This window comes from Onychomys torridus, chromosome 3 (assembly GCF_903995425.1).
Source record: "Onychomys torridus chromosome 3, mOncTor1.1, whole genome shotgun sequence".
NCBI lineage: Eukaryota > Metazoa > Chordata > Mammalia > Rodentia > Cricetidae > Onychomys > Onychomys torridus.
Window position 1 is genome coordinate 22,902,342 of NC_050445.1, and position 22,015 is coordinate 22,924,356.

At 40.4% G+C, this 22,015-nt stretch overlaps 1 protein-coding gene across 2 annotated transcripts in view; it reads right to left on the reverse strand.

Moving 5' to 3' along the window:
* The window catches only part of Il23r (interleukin 23 receptor), a 76,255-nt gene that overhangs the window by 21,964 nt on the left and 32,276 nt on the right, over positions 1-22,015 (reverse strand). For both annotated transcript variants that reach the window (XM_036182795.1, XM_036182796.1), the window contains exons 6-8: positions 17,230-17,386; positions 4,353-4,439; positions 1,672-1,774 (exon numbers count right to left, since the gene is read on the reverse strand). In XM_036182795.1, coding sequence (XP_036038688.1) covers positions 1,672-1,774; positions 4,353-4,439; positions 17,230-17,386 — 347 coding nt within the window. The remainder of the gene's footprint in view (positions 1-1,671; positions 1,775-4,352; positions 4,440-17,229; positions 17,387-22,015) is intronic.

Here is a 22,015-nt window from a genome sequence, read left to right on the forward strand (position 1 = left end):
TTACTTAAAATTTCAAACTATCTAGGATATCTTTAGATGCTAATACTAATATTACTAATATTATCTTAGATGATAATACCAATTTTTACAGGCATTATTTGAACAGTGAGAGGTTTCAAGAACTTTTGTTTTTAATGACATTTTAAGACACTCCCAGGCAAAATTACATGCTAGTTCATCCACTTTAAAAAGGCACTAGGGATACACTTATTAACATATAATTTAAAATTTGAAATATTGAGTTCTATGGGAAAAGCCTATGCAGATATAATTTATAGACTAGCTTGCTTAAAACCTTTCTTCTTCATTTTGATTATACATTTAGATGAAAGATTGCCTCATGAAACAAGTGTTGACAAAAAAAAAAAAGACACTGGTTTCCAATTTCTGATTGGCTATATATACAGTCTAAGTCAGAAACTAGAGAATGTTCATGTGCATCCAAATCTGTGTATTATTAGACACACTAAAAAACTGTAACATTAAACAACTTTAGTCTGTTAACATATTAGAAATGCCAAATGCATCTGGTAACATACAGAATATCAGAGGCCTTTCTTTACTCATATCTCAGTTTGAACAACTAGGCATAAACCTTTACTAATACCATACTTGGAGAAGTCATTTGAAAGAAGATGGGCCCTTCCTCAAGACAACACAGGCTATTACTACTGCTTTTAGTTGCTCACCATGACTAGATGGTAAGACATTATTTCTGGAGACACTGTACACATTGGTTGCAGAATACAGAAAAATGATGCTGGAAATTTCCTTCATACTAGCCGGTGTTCACAATGCTGGAAGGGTTTATTTCGGCCAATGGAGGAGGAAAGTCATCAATGGTTTTACCCAGTGGTAACCCCACGTTCTACAATATTAAAATGTCAGTCAAAGTGTATTCATTAGTGCTATAGTGCCAAGAATGTTACAGGAGTAACCATCCACTTTCTGATTGGATTTGAAACCTGTCCACAGGAGGAAATTCAAGTGTGGTGTTAAACCTGGTTAAAAGCTCATGTCTGGGGAGGCATAGGCCCAAATAAGGAAGAGATCTACTACTGTTCTTTTGCTAAATGGTCTTGTTGTCAAATTGGCTTCTATGTATTTGTTTATACTCAGAGATTAGTGGTATTCTCAACCTGGGTCAGAGAAGCTTCTTTTTACAGTAAGCAGCTGTCAATGCAGAAACTCATAACTGGTCAAAGTTCTGAGAAATAAGTAACTGTTTAATGATCAGTCTGAGTGGACTGTCTAAAATACCTTCACCTTGCAAGGCTCAAGACAGCATGGCAGAAGAAGGGGCAGAAAGAAGGTAAGAGACAGAGGATGGAGAGAAGTGTTGTGAAATGCTGTCTTTAGGACACGACATGGTTGCCACACTCACTGACTTATACCAGCTGTGGTTACCTGCATGAGACCTATTCAATTCCATGAAACTCACATAAGGGTGAAAAGAGAGACCCAACAACAAAGTTGTCCTCTGATCTCCATGCACACACCCTGTGACATGTGTACACTCTCGAAGTCACAAATGATACACACACAATAATGATTAAAAATTCTCTTTTTCAAAATAAAGATGTTAATGTCTTTTTCTAGTAAAGAATTGACTATATTTTGATAGTACACATATATGGCCTAAATCAGGAACCAGACACTATAAAAACCTACCCTGTTCGAAGTGATGTGTTAAATATCCCAATCAGAGTAAAAATCGGCAACATGGTGGACAAGAAAACCATTCCCAACAAAAATCCAATGTCTTGACTATTATCTAACAAAGGAAAGAAAAGAAATTTAACTAGGCATTAGTTTCCATGTGGTGACCATGCCATTGTTTTCTGTACCCTGTTTAAAGTGACAGCCACTGATCTCAAAGGGAGGGAAGGCAGAGTTAACATTCACCCGAGACTACAAATGACTGCCCTTCCAGATTGCCTGACTGAGTACCCCAGGAAACCATCTTCTGTCTGAGGAAATTGGACCGTGTCTGAGGTCAGTGGGTTTCTAGAAGTGCATCTCCAGCAAATGTGGTCAACACACACATACATAGTTTATGTGAATAAGTGCTGTGATAAACCTCATTTGGTTTGTCTGACACAGCTGAGAATTCCCAATTGCTGTGACAATGTCTATGGCTGGCCAAAGCCACAACTAAGATCTTTTTGTAACCTTTTCTGTAAGGCAAAATTTATCTGTGACTTCTCACCATTCTTTAATATGAAATATGACCTACAAGAAAGCATAATAATTCTGCCTAGAACAATATATACTGTGGGGAAGAAATAAAAATTGGCACATATTATACCCATTTTAAAAACACCTTTTGAAGTTGAATTGATCTCTTTAGATCTCTCAACAGAGTTTATCCAACATGTATTACTCACAGGCTCATCACATTTTTCTCCTAGTACAGGGGAAGATAACCTTAGTATTTTCAGATCTAGAAGATATTTCAGGCGTGACTTACCAATTTGGAACTTGTAGGGTCATGCTGAGTTAGCAGCTACCTTCCTACCTTTCCATTCTTCTTTCATCCCTGCCTCCCTTCCCATTTTTCTTTGATGATTAGCACTAGGCAGCTACTAGCCCCACACTAGTCCCTTTTCTGCTCGGTTCTCCTGGGAGCTTCCAGGTTTTCCTTCTTCCTCTTTAAACACACTTGCCAGGCAGGAGCCTGTGAACTTTAGCCTGTTTCAAATTCTCACGGACTAGGGAATTAGTATTTTTCTAGGGCTAAAGATGTATTATTGAATATTCTAAGCAACAATTTGGGTGCAATGCAGCACCGTTGAGCATTAGAGCTTGGAATTAGAGAGAGGGTTATCAAGGTAACGTGGTGCTTAGAGAAATGGTGTAAGGAGGAGATCAGAGGGACCAGGAGTCTAATTCAGCTCTGCCATTCATCGGCTCTATGAACTTGGGGAATAATTATAAACTTGCTGAGAGTCACATTTTATTTTCCATAGACACAGATGGTACTGTCTGTCTAATGGAGCTGCCATGAGTCCCCAGCCTGCAAAATTTCCACAGAAAATTCAATGTGCATGTATACAATTAGGAATCTGTATTGGGGTGTTTTTGCCTGCTTCATGATTCTGTATAACATGTGACATTTTCCTTCTTGTTTTGTTGTTTTTATCCCCTATCTATGAAGAGTAGAAGTTCAAGGAAGACAAAGGCATTGTTTATGTTTCCTCTCTCCCTCCCTCCCAGCCCTTCCCTCCCCACCTCCTTCACTCTTTGACAAGATCTCACGTAGCCCAGGCTGACTTCTAACTTGCTATGTAGCTGACATCTTGAACTGTTGATCTTCCTGCTTCCACCTCCTCATTGCTAGGATTATAGGCTTATACAACCAGGTCCAGCTTTGTCCTCTTTTTTTTTTTTTTTTTTTTCATTGTCAATTTCCTATCACCCAGAACAGTACCCGGTCCATAGTTATTTAACACATATTTGTTGAATAAATTAACAACAGTGAAAAAATACCAATACAACCTGCAAAATTTCTTATTCTGGTCCTGTTAGATTTTTGTGCCAGGAAGTAAATAGTCTACTAGTCAAACAGTCAGGCCTCAAGTTTTTCAATGTCAAACTTCAATTCAGAGTTATATTTGCTCATTGTACAATATTATCTAATATTTTCACATGCCTCAAACATTTATGTGTGGCTGTCAATAAAAACACATCAAGGCCATGTTAACAAATAAAATGGGAACTGGTTCATCTAAGAGGAAGAGCACAGACTTGTGTATTAAAAAGGATAGGGCTAAGTGTGATGTTTCATGCTGGTAATCCCAGCATTTGGGAAGGTGAGGCAGGAGGCAGGCTGTAAATTTCAGGACATCCTGGAACTGAGCTACAGTGTGAGACCCTGTCTTGAGAAGCAAAACAAAACAAAAAACCAACAAATAAATAAATGAAAGCAAAAGTAAGACCTGAATTTCTAACAGTTTTGTACATTTGAGCATTCCTCAACTTTCTTGAAGTTGAGTCTTCCCTTCTATAGAGTAGATCCACAGCATTTATCTCAACAGATAGTTCTTCAGATTGACAGATGATGCATATACAACCCTAGCACATGGTGGGCAGGTGCTATGTTTTTAAAAAGACATTTCTGGGACTTGAGACCCATAGCTTGCTGAAACAACAATGTAACCTCCTCACTGCCACAGCAGACAGGTGCCTCTGAACTATTGCTTACATTCAGTGTAAGCACATTTTGAACCTAGTCAAGTATTTCCCAGAAATTCTGATATGTCATTTTTGGTGCGAAAGTTACCTGCTGAGGAGGCCTTAATTCCATGTACATACATACACACACACATACATACACGTGCATTTTTCTTTACCAGAAGTAAGATGTCCTTTAAAGATTGTAGCAGTGAGCATCTCAGTCTTCTGAGATTCATGGTATGATTTTGATGTGACCTGGGGCACTTAAAACAAGAAAGAAAGAGTATCAGCATTTTAGGTCTTAGCATTGCGGTGGCCCACGTTCCTGAGACATTCTTCTCTTGTTTGGAGATGATTGAACTAGTAATTTTAATAGGTTCAGGGGGTGGGATAAAGCAAAGGTCTCAAATGTGTACCTTTCCTTGTTTTCTTTTCAGTAACTACATCTTGAAGGAGGAACTTCTGCACCGACAGTTCAAACTACACCAGGCTGAGCCTTTAATCCTAGCATTTGAGAGGCAGAGGCAGGTGGATCTCTGTAAGTTTGAGGCCAGCTTAGTTTACAGATCGAGATCCAGGACAGGCTCCAAAAGCTACACAGAGAAACCCTGTGTCGAAAAACAAAACAACAAACAAACAAAAAAACCCCAAAACCAAAAGCAAAAACCAACCAACCAACCAAACAAACAAACAAAAAAAACAAAAACAAAAAAACAAAACAAAAAAAACCCCCAAAACAAAAAACTACACCAGGTTTTAAAATACCAACATGGCTAGTAATTTCACTTGGTTTCTAGGCAACAAACAATAGCAAGATAAAAATTCCACCCAGCCACAAAAATGCACAATAACTTGTCTCTACTTGTTTTTTTTCCCCAATAGGTAATGATGCTGTGAAGTCCACATTGCCTTGACTGTCCAAGCTGGGTCACCTCTGCCTTGGTACAGGCTCTGACTTTGGCTGCACTAAGGTGAGCTTTTATGAGCAGACACTTTGAGGTTGTAACACAGAGGTGAGATGTCACTAATGACTCCTCTCTGCTGCTTTTCTGCTCTTGAGGATCTTGGCCAGCCCTATCTAGCCATCAGACTTTCAGGGCCCCACTAATGAAAGCTTGGGAACTGGGTGAGGTAAGAAGTCTTGGCAGTTAATTTACTTTAGGTCTGAACTCAAAAGAGTTTCAGAGCAAGCTTGCCCTTCTCCTGTTTCCTAATAAAGGAGAGCTGTCAGAGGTGACTTCAGGGGCACAGCCCTCAAGAGCAGCAGACAGCGCTGAAGAAGGTTCTGATTCTGAAACAGGCTCTAAGTTCAGCATCCCCCACACCCTATGTATCCAGCCACTCCAGGGTCACTATTCAAATTCACCTTTTGAAAGTGTTTTGCACAACTTGTGATGTTTCTGTTGCCAAGCCACCAAAGGCTTATGTGATAAAGTGTGGTCTCTGGAACACTTGTTAAGAAATGTACAACACATACTCAAAGAAAAGATTCCTATAGGCCTTTAATTTTTTTTTTGTTTGTTTTTTGTTTTTTGAGACAGGATTTCTCTGTGTAGCTTTACGCCTTTCCTAGAACTCACTTTGTAGACCAGGCTAGCCTTGAACTCACAGAGATCTGCCTGCCTCTGCCTCCCAAGTGCTGGGATTACAGACGTGCACCACTACTGCCCGGCTAGAATTTTTATTTTCCCCCCGAAAGAGCTAATTGTATGCAGGTAACTTAAGGGCAATTTTCTGTAAACTATGGGCTAGAGATTTTAGCAAACGAGAGCATCAGGAAACTGTAAGGTCTGTCTGTGTCTTGACTCTTTACACAGCAAGACGAAAACGTTCCCTGTGAATTGTGGCAATCAGACATTGTTTTGAGCTTCACAGTGTTTCACCAAATTTCTTCTGCTCCCTGGCAAATACTTCTACTAAATCCTGAGTCATGAAGGCTAAGTAGTCATGGCCAACTGCCAGGTTTGCTCCTCTAGATGAGTGGCCCGCAGAGCAGTGATCATTCTCACAAGTCTAGAAGAACTTGCAGCCACATGCTGTGGGAATTTTAAGAGCAGAAATATAATATTAAAATGCAGCATAATTTTCCCTTTGGCAAAGGCAGGGGTTTACAGCATATGTTGCCGGTATTTTTATTTTTACTTTCATTATTTGAAAACCAGCATTTTCATTTAAAAATAGTAAATTGAGCTGTTGTATTTTTAATACAAGTTAATATAATTTTGCTGTATAAACCAAGTTGATTATTTGGCAATGAAAACTTCATACACGACTAACTGTATTTCATATTATTAGCCTTAATGAATAAATACAATTTTCCTTTAGAATCTGTTATCATAGTTTCAAATCAACAAGGTGTGCTCATTGAAATTAAGCTAGTCATTTAAAAGAGGTTTTTAATTATGAGATGGTAATTTCATAAAGGATTAGCTATCTGAATAAATTAACTTATAAACAGAACTATCAGGGAAGAAATCAAATCTGTGACAAAATTTTTTTAGCATAGCGTGAAATGAAACCATATATTTTCCATGTTATACTGCCACCAAGTGGCTAGTTAATTTCTTTATAAATCACACTTAAATTTTTTTCATTGTAAAAGCAACAGTTACGGTGAAGATGTTTTAACAGGAAACAGAAGTGTGAGATAAAAACAACCCAATTCTTCCCTCTTCATTCACCCGGTGTCAGTCTCTTGTAGTATTTTTAAGTATTTTAACATAGGAAAGCACCCACAGATAGAATGACCCCCACGTAGACTCCTTCACAGCTGTAAACCATTGCTATGTCCATCAGCTTTAACCATCGGGCCGTTAATTTCATGCTGGGGAAACCTCACACTATCTCTGTTATCGCTTTATTAAATATGGTGTTTTGTTCACAGCTGTACAAGTCTGTCCTGCAGTAGAGTGTTACATTGTATGACTATTTTATCTTCACAGGATGTATTTCAAGATATTCAGAAACCCAAATAAAATTCTAGTTTGGAAAAAATTTTTGATGTAGTTTACACACACTATCATGGAAAGTAAGAATGATCCTAAGAGAAGACAATGTGCCTGGGAAGAGTTGGCATTTTTTATAATAAAAATAGCTCCCCATTCTTGGACAAAAAGTAGAGCATAAATATATTCTTTAGCCCAACAAATGCCAGGCTAAATTAACCAAATCTGCTCCAAAGGGTTTTGGAAAGAATGTATTCTATTTGTTTCTTTGAGTTGGTGCCAAATGATCTCCTTAGCTCTTCCCTGTCTGGCCACCTCCGGGCCAACCATGTTATCACTGTGAGGCAACGCAACCATTCAGTATCTCCCAGTATGTTTTGGATGACACAGAAGACCTTATATGCTCTCTGCTGAGCCTTGCAATCACATCTAACTTCATCATAACTAAGCATGCCATTTACTGAATGAAGACTTAGGAATGGCAACCAACCAATGCCATGTAGATACATGGCAGTTAAGAGTGGGATGTCTCATCTAGCTTTTGCATGTACTTTGTACTGGTCACTAGGCTCATGAGTTAATAGTCTCACTTTTACAACAGGGCAGTTCAGTGTGGTGGACCTGCCAGCAGTCTGGCCCCCTAACAGGTAGCATTGCTTCTCTGGGGACAAGTCAGTGTGTTATCGCTGCCTGGCCTCACTGGGTTCTCAGTCCCACCACACTGTGTATTATTGGGCTAAAGCACTGAGCACTGATTCTTTAAAGCTTCAGCCTATGATTATTTTCTCCAGATATTTTTCTTGATCACTCCATAAACACACACTAATCAGGAGAGGCTTGGAAAGTACAGAAGATTATGGACAGCACACAGGATTTCAGATTGTGTCACAACCTAGACGAAGTCATTTGAAATATTTGTTTTGTTTCCACATCAAAACCCTTTTGGAGATCACATGCCTTAGCAATATCGCAGTGTGTCTTTTGCATTCACTGTTACATAATGAGCACTTCCTCATTAAAAATTTCTCAAAACACATAGTTGCTTAATACTCATCACACTCATGCAATGAGTACCCATCCAATAACACTCCCATTGAGAAGCTGTTTTGAACATAAACTGTTGGCTCACATAAAATAGCCCAGGTCCTAGCTCCACCAATTGGAATTATATAACCCTAAACAAATTATTAGTTCCTTCTATGACTTCACAGCAAAACTGGAAGACAGCCATGCTTAACTCAGGGATTCTAATGTCCATCTTAGTTACTGTTCTGTTGCTGGGAAGAGACACCATGATGAAGGCATCTTATAAAAGAAGCTATTTAATTGGAGACTTGCTTACAGTTTCAGAGAGTGGGTCCATGATTGTCATGGAGGGAACAGTGGTGGCTGGAATCATAGTTCAGTTCAGAGCAAGTTGCAGGCAGAGAGAGAGAGAGAGAGAGAGAGAGAGAGAGAGAGAGAGAGAGAGAGAGAGAGAGAGAGAGAGACAGAGACACAGAGAGACAGAGACAGAGAGAGACAGAGACAGAGAGACAGACACACACAGAGAGATATTAGATCAGATCTGGACTCATCTCTTCCAATAAGGAACACTCCTGATCTTCCACAAATAGCCCCATTAACTGGGGACCAAGCATTCACACAGGAGTCTAGGGGGGCCATTCTCATTCAAACACCACACTGAGATAATTTACATGAAGTACTTAGTACCATGTTTTACATAAATGAAAGCCTCAAAAACATTATTTATTGCTATGTTGAACATTTGAATTGGCTTAAAGTTCTTTCTGTCATAATTAGCTTTGGGACAAATGTTACTGCACATGAATTTTCTTTTCTTATCTGTTGATTCTTTCCCATATGTCTTGAGATCCACATTTCTAATTATTTTTCAAGTTGTGTTTCTGTATGTGGGCTTCTTTGGCCACAGACACAGGCATCTACGGGACTGTTTTATTTATTTCTTCCTTTGCCAGTCTTTGTGTCAGTTGAGAACTGTATTATAAGAACTCAGATCAGAGCTGACAGGTGCCATTCTGGACCTTTCTTTCCAAAAAACAAGAGTCAAAGCAAGAGGTAATTTATTTTTTTTTTAACCAATGTACTATTTTCTTAAAACTTAAACATCTCCATTTGGTTCCTATCTTTCTAGTCTTATTTTAATAATTCAGCTGTGTAACAACATTTAAGTGTTATCATTCTGGGCCAAACCTGGGATGGTGGAATTCAATACCATCAGATCATGGGCACAATTTGGTCTGGTCTATACTGATTGGTAAAGTGAAGACACTGACCACATGACTTCAGACAGGCATCAGAAGCCCAAGGAAGAAACAATAGTGTGTCAGCAACCAACTCACCACGACACCTGGAAAACTAAGCCAGATCAAGTTATTTCACTGGTAAATGAATCATATCATCCATGATAATTAAGAATGGCAAGGTATGCAGAGACACTACCACCAGACTCTCTTAATTCATGCATTCCTCCCTTGTGGTATGGGTTGTTACTTATTCTACAGAAACACAGTGATTTATTAGAGGCAGGACCAGGAGAAGATGACACCTCCATGAGAAGTCCAAAATGGCTCATATTTCAAGGAACGGCGTGTTTGTTTCATAGTTTATTAACTAAGAACCTACAAATTATAATTAATTTATATATGCATGAATGACAAGTCTCTAATTATAAACAAGGTGAAATTTGGAAAACACTCTGTACACTATTAACAAATTTGCATTATATTTGATAGCACGTATATTGAGTTCTATTAAGATTTTTTTCTTCTTCAGACACTGAAGATCCTGAAACCTAATAACGAGCACCTAAGTAGCTCTGGTGATGCTGCTGCCAGTAACTTCACAGGAACAAAGTGAAAAGCCGTTTCACAGCTTGCTCACACTTGCCTTCCTCTGGAAACCTGTCCAAACAGGTGTCTGTCTGTCTTCCCTGGGAAGCTTCTGCTGAAAGTTGCAGTTAAGCACGCTAATTAGTCACCATGAAATTATTGCCTTTCCCTGGGCTCTAACTTCATAAAAGGCTTCCTAAATTCAAGCCCTTTTCCATCGCAGAGAAGTCTGTAGGACAGAGCAGTGTCTCTGATTTATATTGGTAAGACTGAGTTCAGGGAACTGACTTTGTTTCCAGTATTGGTTTTCTACAAATTATTGATGAATTATCTGTTTCATTTTGAGTATTTTCTGTGTTTAAAGACCCCAGACGTTTCTATAGCAGCTAGCTGGGCAGGTTGGTGGCTCAGAAGACCTCAGTGGTTCTGTCTTGCTGAGGCCTCACTGCCAGATGTAGCAGAGAGGACCATGTGGACACCATTCCAGAACACAGGCCTGCTTCCTGTGCTTCTCAAGAGCTTGGGCTGCCAAAGACGCCAGGATGGGCGGACTCTCGGGGAAGCGGCCGGACAGCACAAGAGAGAATTCCTAAGATTCTCTCATGCCCTCTGAAGCCTGTGGTTACTGAAACTGGGTTCTATACTTGTCTCTCACCGCTTCTTGCCTTGGTGGGTGTTCTTTCTTAAGGAGACTAAGCCCCAGGCTCCCAATCCAGCACCAAGGCACTTGCCAATGCATACCAGTGACCAGACTGCAGAGCTGTTGACGCCTCCCCTCGGCTTTCCCACAACGCCGACTTTTATAATAACACCAGAACGTAGTGGATATATCTTAATGAGGGCACAGAGGCAGCGTCTCCACCATCTTTTGTAAGTAAAGCTCAGATAGACCCAGTGCGCGTAAGTAGGTCACTAAGCCAAGCATAAACTCCAGAAAGGAGAGCAAAGAACTCTAAAGATATGGGTAGACATGCCAGATTGTGTGTAGTAGCTGACTATGTGGCCTTGGAGGCCCACATTTTACTTAATAATCTTGACCCTTGAGTCCCTGGGATCCCAATCCCGTTCTGTGTACCATTCCCCTTGTGTTTAGGTTCATTTAGATGGTCTTGTTTGCCTCTGGTTTCCATCAGAGTTAGCTAAAAAACCCACGAAAAATATGGGACACTGAAAACTGAGAGCTGGAAACTAATCCTGGGGAGAATGGTAGCTAGTAATTCTCTCTATTCTTGGAGTGGGAGGATGGGTCTCATTACCTATTTCAGGCTGGCTTAGAATTCATTCTACTGTCCAGGCTGCCTGGTGAGACTCTTGACTCAGCCTGGAATTACAGGTAGTAGCCACCACAACCAGAGCTTCTATCTGAAGGCTGGTCTGCCGTTTAAACATTGGTTCTCACACTTCATTACAGAAGAACCTGGGAGTGAAGCGGTATCTGCACAGGCATTTCCAAGCAACTGGCCCAGGGTTCCCACTCTGAGAAACACTGTGCTCTAGATAATTTACTTGACTGGAACCTCTGCTTTGTATCTAATGTAGGGCTCACTTTGAAAATGAACAAGTGAGAAAATAATCATAATATCCCATCAACTACTTCACACTTTGTCGTCAATGAATGAGGAGGAGGAGGTGGGCTTCGTTTGAGGGGCTGATAATGAAACAAAGCTCTGCCAGCTGGGGTTTCTTATTGACACCTGTGGAGAGCATTCAGACAGTGGCTGAGATGGGGCTGACATGGCTCTTCCTAGGTCTCTAGGGAACACGAACAGCTGAGCTGCCTTGGAACCCCACAGCCTGACCGGGCCAGGACTTGGCTATTGCCCTGTTTTGTAACTTTTGGCAAGTTTTTGGACCTCATTGCCTTCATCTACGTGGTGGAACAAGGATCATGCTGGTTTTATGGGACCATAGCAATAGAGAACAATTCATAGGTAAAAAGCTTACCATAGTGACCATCCAAGAAATGTTAGCTAATATCTTTTATTCTGAAGACTCCCAGTCTTTCTAAGTGACTTGATAACATGCTAGGACAGAGGAGCATGGGTGTCTAATTAGCAAAACTTCCCCTGTGGGTGTGGTAAGGCCTGACATTTTATTCTGAGGAACTGATTTTTTTTTTTTTTTTATAAAGCTCTGCTTTCCAGTAAAGGCTTAATATTCAAGGAAGGAAAAGAGATTAAGTCATTCAAGTTACCCAGCTCTTACTATAAGTGAGCTCTTTTGGTTTCTCTTTGAGTCTGGGTTTTCCAAAAACTTTTATTGTTGTTATAGCTAACAGTACTTGAACCGGGCAGGCCAACCACTCTACAACTGACTAGCATCATAGCTTGAGGGCAGTTTTGCTGCTTGTGTCCTCCCCATCTAATCCATCCATCCTTCCTTCCTTCCTTCCTTCCTTCCTTCCTTCCTTCCTTCCGTCCGTCCGTCCGTCCGTCCTTCCTTCCAGCCTGCCTTCCTTCCTTCCTTCCTTCCTTCCTTCCTTCCTTCCTTCCTTCCTTCCTTCCAGCCTTCCTTCCAGCCTTCCATCCATCCATCCATCCATCCATCCGTCGTCCTTCCTTCCATTTATTGGTAGGCTCTCACTATGTAGCCTAGGCTGAACTTGAACTCCAAGTCCTCCCGTTTTCAGCCTCCCATGTTACAGGATTATAGGCATGTGCACCCACGCCCAGTACTCAAGACCAGGCTTTAAAGGCAGGAAGACGCTCTGCAGAGAGCAGCAATACAGAGAAATGCTCACTAGCCTAGCTGGGTACAATTTTGGAAATCAGTGGCACACATGTAATAATTTAGAAAATAATCAGGACAATCCTCTGTGGAAGGAACATTATTGCTTGCACTGTATATACTTAATTATAAATAAACCCTTAATTACTTGGAGTTTAGCTGTTAGGGAAAAAATAAGCAAACTGGTTAACAAAAATCATATTATGGGAACAGATTTTGTTTTACTTTTCAATCACAAGTCACGTTGATCTTCACCTGTGTAGGTTGCTTCTCCCTGCTTTAATTTGTATTTGTACTTACAAGGTAATGAAATTTGTTATGTAATTATTCTTTTCTATCTTCTCTAGAATAAAACTTCTTCAAGGTATATATCTTGGTCTTTGCTTACTAAGGTTCTTAAGCACTTATAAGGCTTGCCATGTGGTATAGGCTGAATTAATACTTAAACATCATGATAATAACTGTTTTTTTATGGATTCTTAAAAAGGTAAATAGTAAGGATTTACTAAAATATATTTGAGAACCTACTATTATGATTTTCCTAAGTCAATTTAGCTTCTGTTTCTAAACACTTACTTTTGTACTCACAGATAAGTGTGGCTCACATCCCTCAACAAAGAAACTTCTTTTTACAACAGATGGAAACTGCTATAGGGATCCATGACTGGTCAAAATGTAGAGACTAAATGACTATGGGAGGCAAAGACTCAATTAGTACATCTACAACACAATCCCAATACCTAAAGCTCAGGAGACATGATGGAAAAGAGAGCAGAAATATGGTAAGAGCCAGAAAACCAAGATGCCTGCTACAAGACAGTGTCTTCTAGACATGACAGGGAGCAGCTCCCATGATCTCTCAACAATATGGCTACCTAAACAAGACCTGCATAATGAATAAATACATCAGTTCATGAGCCAATGAAGATGAGGGAACTTTCACAAGACTCCACCCCTAGATGAAGAGCTACAGACAAGCAATGGCTTCTGAGGGAGGGAGAATTAGTTATCTTTGGGGATAAGCTCCCTCATAGACTATCCATTTCAAATTGTCAGTCCTAAACACATATACATAAGTACAACACTGAATGGATTCAGTAATGTGTGTGTGTGTGTGTGTGTGTGTGTGTGTGTGTGTGTGTGTGTAAATAAACTGTACAAGAAGGGGTCATAGCCCAGAGGCCTTTAACCCCAGCACTTGGAAGGCAGAGGCAGGTGGATCTCTGCAAGTTCAAGGCCATCCTGGTCTACAGTACAGAGTGAGTTCCAGGACAGCCATGGTCTCACAGAGAAACCCTGTCTCAAAAAAATAATAAAAAGGAGAAGAGGAGGAGGAGGAGAAGAGGAAGAGGAGGAGGAGAAGGGGTCATGAATTTGAGAGGAGGGATAAAAGAGATATAGGGGTGGAAATGATGTAAATACAGTGTATTTATATATGAAATTACCAACAGAATAAAAACCCAATTTGACAACATGCATCTTAAAATGTGCTTAATCCCCCTCCGTGTGTGTGTGTGTGTGTGTGTGTGTGTGTGTGTGTGTGTGTGTGTGTGTGTGCAGTTGCCTGAATATATGTGTGGTTTGTGTATATGTGCTTAACTTGGAGTATGTGTGTATATGCTTAACATTATATGTGTGTTGTATACATGTATGTGCTTAACTGTGTATATGTGTGTATACTTGTGTATGTGAGGTACTTTCTTCCATGTTTGTGCATGTGGCAGTCTGAAATCCAGTGTTCTGCTTCTACTGTTCTTTACCTTTTTTTTTTTTTTAGACATTGATCTGTTACTGAACCTGGAGCTCATTGATGGGCTAGACTGACTGGCTAGTCAGCCTCTAGGATCTGCCAGGCTCTGCCCTTCCTGAGCACTGGGATTAGAGATACACACTGTGGCACACGGCTATTATGTGGGTGCTGGAAACCTGAACTCAGAGCCTCATTCTTGTTCAGCAAGCACTTTACCTCCCAAGCCATCTCCCCAGCACCAAATTTGCCTAACTCTTGATCTAATAATTCTTCTTTTAGACATAAAGAAATCAAAGTTTAAATGCAAATCTATTTAAAGAAGCTTACTGATAATGATGAAATGAAGTAGCTGAAATTTTGTTTAAATAAGGAAATGGGGGTGGAGAAATGGATCAGCTGTTAAGAGCACTGTCTGCCCTTCCAGAGGTCTGTGGCTGGATTCGCAGCACCCACATGTTAGTGCATGTGTAATTCCAATTTCAAAGGATCAGATGCCCTCTTCTGGCCTCCTTGGATATTGCATGCATGTGGTGTACAGACATACATGCAGGCAAAAATATTCATATATATTAAAAAAAAAACTCAAAAAAAGAAAATAAATAAGTCATGGTATGTCTATAAACTGGAACAATGTGTATCCATTAAACAAGGTATTTAAAAACTTACAAGTGGACTGCATAAGCAAACTAGAAAATACTGCAGTTCCAATCACAAAAATATAAGTGCATGGGAAATACTAGCATAAATTCATTAACATGCGAGTAGTAGATATTTCTAGGTCTCATAGTAAATAAACGTACATTGTGTTGGCAAAGAAAAATATGTATTTGGTTTTAAAATTTTCACTTTCTCTAGTATTTTCACTGTTTCTCATTTAATGTACTTTGGGAAAGGATATGGAACAAAAGAATAACCTGTGACTCCTTTTAGCGAGTGTGTGAAGTGCATAAATCTTTATGTTTGACTGCTCTTTTGCCTTTTAAGTGGAATTTCTCCTTATGAAATAAGAAACACGAAGCTCAGACTTTGTAGGTTCTTATTCCCTTCTACCCAAGACCTCTGTCCTTAAACAACACGTGTGCTGGATATGATGGCACACACCTGTAATTCCAGCAGTTGAAGAGCTGAGGCAGAAGGATTGTCATAAGTTCAAGACAGTCCTGTGTTACAGAGTGACATTCTGTCTAAAACAACAACAACCACCACCAAATACATGAATGCACACACCATTTGTGGCCTGCCCTGACCTGTAGAGGGGACAGATTATCTGCCATTCCACTTGTTCAGACAGAACTGAATGACAGAGATTAAGAGTGCTGAGCAGTGGTGATGAGCATGTATCGCATCTGAGCAGCTCAGTGCAATGACCCATAAGCAATGTGCCAGACTGTCTAGCAAATCATGACTCACTTTCTACATTTGCAAAATGGTGCTAATTACACAACCAAATACAGTGAACACAGAAAACAAACAAGCTTGCAGAGAACAGTGCTTTGTAAATTTAAGCAAATTATGCTTAATTACACTTATTTGAGTAACTCTGGATTTCATTTAAAAAGAACCGTGTTACCTGGGGCTGGAGAGATGGCTTAACAGTTAAGAGCTCATCCAGAGGGATCTGGGTTTGATTCCCAACACCCACGCTGTGGTTCACAACCATTTATACCTTCAGTTCCAGGGGATCCACTGCATGCTTCTGGGCTTCTGTGGGCTCCAGGCACACACAGACAAACATAAATAAAACTCCAATACACATAAAATCAAAATAAAATAAATTTTGAAAAAGAATTTAATTACTAAGTAAATATATTTTATATTGTATGAAAGTCTCAAGAAGTTTTTATCAATACCAGCTTAAGACAGAAAATATTAAATTTTAACTTCTAAAAATAGAGAACTGATAATTTATTTGGAATTACTCCACTAATAATGTAGATCTAGGATTTGGACATCAGGGGGCGCCTTAATAACTTGGTTTGCTTGGCTCCATCCACTTGAAATCACATCATAGTTGTCAAGCTGTTGCAATAAGGATGATATTATTAATGATGTGAGTATAATTAAGCCAGATGCATTGTTTCTGGAAAGCAAAACAAAACCTGGCATATAAACTATACATAAAAGTCATACATCTGGTTCATGGAGCCACTCTGGAATGTTGTGACAACTGTGTGTGACAATGACGTAATCCTTGTTTGACTTTTATTACTTGCTTACAATTCAAATCTGTTCACCTAAGAAGGTGGTATTGTGTGGTGTGACTAAATGCATATGTAATTAAACTAATAATAATAGGAATGAGATCTTTCTATATCTCTATCAGTGAGGTCTTGCTGAGAAATCATTAATTCCATGGTTAAGTGTTTTTTAACTTTCGGGTTGCTTTTAGTATAGAGATAATCAGTGTTTAGTCACATTATTTGATTTTTTTATTTTTGTGATGCATTTATTTTTTTTCTATAACTCAATGATACTTTCCAAAACAAGGACTGATAACAAATCATTGTGTATGTAAGGATGGTCATCCCAACTGTGTGTGGAATCAGTTCCTTTGTGGGAAGAAACGTGAGTAAATGTGTTGAAACCTAAGTATCTCCAGGCGGCTTAAACCATTTCACAAATTGTCAACCCTAAAAATGTTAAAGCAAATAATGATTTCAATATTGTCACCCTCCACAGAATAGCCTTTCTCAAGGGTTGCAGGCAAGCTGAAAGAATGCTTAGAAGATGGAGATCAAAAGGAGTTGCTGCAGAGAACACAGTATTTAAACATACAAACCTGTGTGGGGAGTTTTGTGAACAAAAGGTGAACTCCAAGACTGCCAATGTCCTTTACCTGGTCCTTGACATCTCACTTGAAATACATACTTGCTGTTAGGTTCCAGGTAGAATTCTGACTGCTGTACATATGTGAAGTTGGTATCAAATTCCTTAACCTAAATGGATGCATAATGGTAGTGAAGTGAGGTGGTGGGCATTCAGAATAGTTATTCAATTCAGCAGATCTAGGTAACACCCATTAGATTCTGGGCACTTCTTAGAGCCAGAGAAAATAGGTAAGAGCAGAGTACTATAAAACATACAAAACCACACACAGGCTTTAGAATTAAAAGCAAAATCCATACTTGTTTATATTTGACAAACTTGGAAATCTCCAGAAATTCCAAAATATGATACATTTTACATTTTGGAATAGCTGCCTGACCCTCCCTCTCCCCATCCCAGCGGATGGAGGATTAAGCTGTTAATCATTTGTATTCTTTCTCTGTATCAGATGTTATTTATTTATTTATTTTTTTGGTTAGGGTCTGATGCAATCCAGGCTGACTCCAAATGGTATGTAGCTGAGAACAGTCTTGAACTTCTGATCATTTGTCTCTGCCTCCTGAGTGCTGGGATTACAGGTGTGCGCCACCACCGCCCGGCACATTGACTATTTATATGAATAACTTCCCCGAATGAGGAAAGTGTCTCATTCATTCATGAAAAATTAGAAAAAAATACTCAGAAAGTAAGTTGTTAAATTAGCTCTTATTGGAGATGTGTGTAAATAGTACAATATGTATGAGTGTGTGTGCACAAGTATATGAGAGCAAATAAAACATCCAAGAAAAGTGGACTCCGATCATGTAATGAAAAGGAAATAGGAGAGAAATTCTCAGGAATACAACTGTGATTGTGGTATCATCTGTTATCAAACAAAGTGAAAAACACACTCTATATTAGCTGGTTCAGCCAGGAGAGGGACGCAGGGCTCACAGCAGCGGCACCCTGTGGAAAGTGACTTAATGAAGTTATGGACAGTTGTGACCTGCCGTGTGGGTGCTGGGAACTGATCTCCTGGTCCTTTGCAAGAGCATGGAGTGCTCTTTTAGCCAGGAGCCATGTCTCTAGCTCCTGAGTCGGTCTTGACAGGAGCTTAAGGTGCCAAGAGGAAGCTACAAAGATAAGTAGCTAGAAGAGAGGGTCTAGCACTCAGAGGAGCAAGAAGGATGCCAAGCACCGTCCATTGTATTGTTATAGAAACAGGGGCAGTTTATTGTGAAAGAGAAAGCACCCCAGAGAACGGGAGTGGGCCAGAGAGCTGAAGGAAAAGCATGTGCTCTAAAGGACTTCTGGCCCATTTTATAGAGGTCATTTACATAGCACTCACCTGTCCTATAAAAGACTCTAAGCTGTCAGGAGCCACCTTCCCTGTGTTGATACATAGGAAGTTAACTGGGTCCCCTTTGGAGTTATCAATAAAACAATTTAAGAATAGACTCAAATGGAAGCATGAGGATGTTATTAGAGCTTAAAAAGAAAACTTCCAGAGCAGTTATGCTGCAAAACTTTAGCTACAGGAGAAAGCCATGCGTTTCAGATGTTATGGAGGCCAGATGCATGGCCTGTGAGCAGCCACAAGCTTTTAAGTAGGAATCCTAAAACATTGGGGGATGCATGATCCAAATGGACCCCCCAAATGGCAGTGCCGTTGACAATGTCATAAATGACAGTCTAGGCTCAGCTCAGGTTGGACTCTGACCAAGTGACAGAAGACTTGCTAGCAGATAAACAAAAGCCTGAAATCAGCATCCCTCAGAAACCTACCTGTGAAGCAGGTTCTGTCTGTCAGAAGAGCCACTGCTTCCCTTAGCTCCTTAGAGCCGAGTCTCTCCAGTCTCTCCCTAGTAACAGCCGTCCAAGTCCCCACTCTGGTCCTCAGGTTCTCCTGGCTCACAGACCTTCCCCACTTGATACTCTAATTTCCAGGATATTTCCACTTTCGCCTGCAGCAGCCTGTCTCTTAAAATCTGTCAAGGCTTTCCCCTGAGAGATGGCCATGGTAGCTTTGAACTTTCTCAAATAAACCTTGCTTTCTACCCATACCGTGGTCCAGTTTAGTGGTTTCCCTGTCCTTCCCTTTATAGGGAAAAAGCCTGGAAAACATGCTTAGAAATAAAGAGAAAGAAAAGTCTCACTTCAGAAAGGTGTGCAGACTGATGGCCCTGCGTTACTACTGAACTCGGGGCCGAAAAAATAGTGTAGTACTTCGTTAAAGAGCTAATTATTCTATCTCTTTAGCATGGCAAGTGAGCCCACCTTCCTAGGGGTTGTTCCTTAGCCAAAGTGATTAACCAGCCAGAGATCCTAATCACTTGACAGAGAGGGAGTTTTGTCTGCAATGAAGGAGTGATAGAAACATAGTAGCTAATGGGTCCCTCCTCTTTACTCTTCACACTTTCAAGGTCACTCATTCCTTCCTCAAAATGCAAGACCTCTTCCCCTTCTGCTTCCTGGAATTAGAGACAGTTCCCCACATTGACTCAAAGTGCTGTCGTGGCCCTTCCCATTTCTTTGAAACATGTCAAAGGGGGCACACGCTCTGCCTCCTGGGTCTGAACTCACCTCAGACAACCCATCCCCCTCAGTGTGCACTTGAGCTCCTAAGCTGAGGCCTATCATAATGGTGCCAAAGCCCACGATGGGGCTCAGCTGTCACAGATGCTCTTTGGGGTTCCCAGCCCCTCTCTGCTTACTGCTGCTTCTCCACACTCCGCACTGGCCTCTGACTTCTGGTAAGCCTCTCATCTTTGGGACAACCACCATCTCTGTACCAACTTAGTATAAAAGTTTAGGCAGCTGCCTCCCTTGAGCTTGGGTTGGGACTCATTGCTATAAACCAGCCAGGTTTGGGGATGCCCAAACTCAGCTTGGTTTCCTGGGTGTGACAATGGCCACGTATTTAGGAGATCAGGAAGCAAAGTGGTGCAGGCTTCCCTCATGACTCATCAAGCCTCATAATGGATACAACCCATTTCTGCCCACCTTTCTCAAAATGCTTTATCCTGGGGGAAGAAATCATACCCAAATGACCAATTTTCTTTTGTAACATCATCTTGTCACACACAAAAAATTAAATAATAGCTTTCAGTGGCCTAAACATGATTTCTTTGATGCACATTTGAACAGACCTAGATTTTATACAGCATAGTGGCAAATGGCTTGAGGATCCCTATAGCAAATGCCCTTTCCAACTCTAAAATAGCTCTTTTCCTTTCTGTTTTTCTGTACTATATTCTCCACACAAAAGCAGCCTCCTCAGAAAGCCTCTTTCTCCAGCTGCGTGGAGACTGCAGCTTTTCTCTGTGTGTGTTAGGAGGCTGCCTCATTCACAGCCACTTTTTGCTTTGCTATGATGACAAAAAGCCTGGCTTCTCCAGTGTTGTCCTTGGGTCTACTTGTCTCCTCTGACACACGGTGGCTCATGGTTACTACTTTATGGCTGGGATCTTATTAAAAGCCTCTTGGTTTCTCCTGGACCTGGCCTGGTGCTGATGATACCCACCATGTAGTTGTTCCCCCATCTCCCTCTGTGTAGTTATGACATGACTAAGATAATGCCATCTTGTCCTGACTCCATTTTGTGTAGACTTAGACAGTTCTCAGCTTTCTACCTGACAAGAGTCACATCTACCTTGGCAACATAGTTAATATTTCCATGACCTTGATCATAGTCCAAATGTGTTCACCAAAATAATGAATATTTATACAAACTTGACATAAACTAATACACCTGAGGAAGGTATAAATAAAGAAATAATTGTCATGTCATGTCTGAAATAATTACTATATTCTGCCAGAAATGAATGCTTCCAAGTTACTCTAACTTTGATGTAAATTATTGTCTTTGTGGCTTTTGCATTTAAAAATGCTGTTCCCCTAAGCTTTGGCCCTGAGACTTTGAGGCATAAGCTTTCCCTTGGTCACTGGCTAATAAAGGACTCATATATTTTTAATTGACTTAATCAGGTGTCTGTATCTTTCTTGTGTGGATTATTACACGTGCCCCACCCCATCTTCAGGGCTGCACACCACAGGATCCTCCACGACTTTTCTGTTGACACATGCACCAGCCCCTCCTTGCAGTTTCCCCCCTGACCACACCAAAGCAGGTTCACATTTCAATGTTTCTGGAATGGGGACTGTGCTTCTCCCTCCATGCTAACTGTGACCAAAGGGAGACCATGTTTTACCCTGACAAGTTTTATTAGGACCCACAGAGAGCTATCTTGTTCTATAGAGTCCACCTTCTACCACCAACTCATTCTCCAATTACATTAAGAAAAAGCTGACTTATGTTCAACTGACATAACATACAAAGTGAAAAAATAGAACAGGGGCTCGGCTGGAGGAGGGGAACCACTCAGGGATATAAGAATACTACAGGCCCAAACCCCAAAACCACTTTAGCACATCTTAGCCTTTTCAAAATAGCCAATCTATTACCTCCCTCTATGTAAACAACTGTGTTGAGAACACTAAAGCTACCTCATGGGAATAACTTTAAGGATGTCCATAACAACCCTATTTAAATCTATCTTCACCAATACCTTCCCACAACCTCTAACCTACCTTATATATCACAACTATCTGGCAAGGAGTCAATTATATGATGATATTTTATTTGTACTGAAATGTGATTTTATTTGTATGTTAATAAATAAAGTTGCCTGGGGGTCAGAGCTAATAGCAAGCCATAGCAGAAGCTGGGTGGTGGTGGTGGTGCACACCTTTAATCCCAA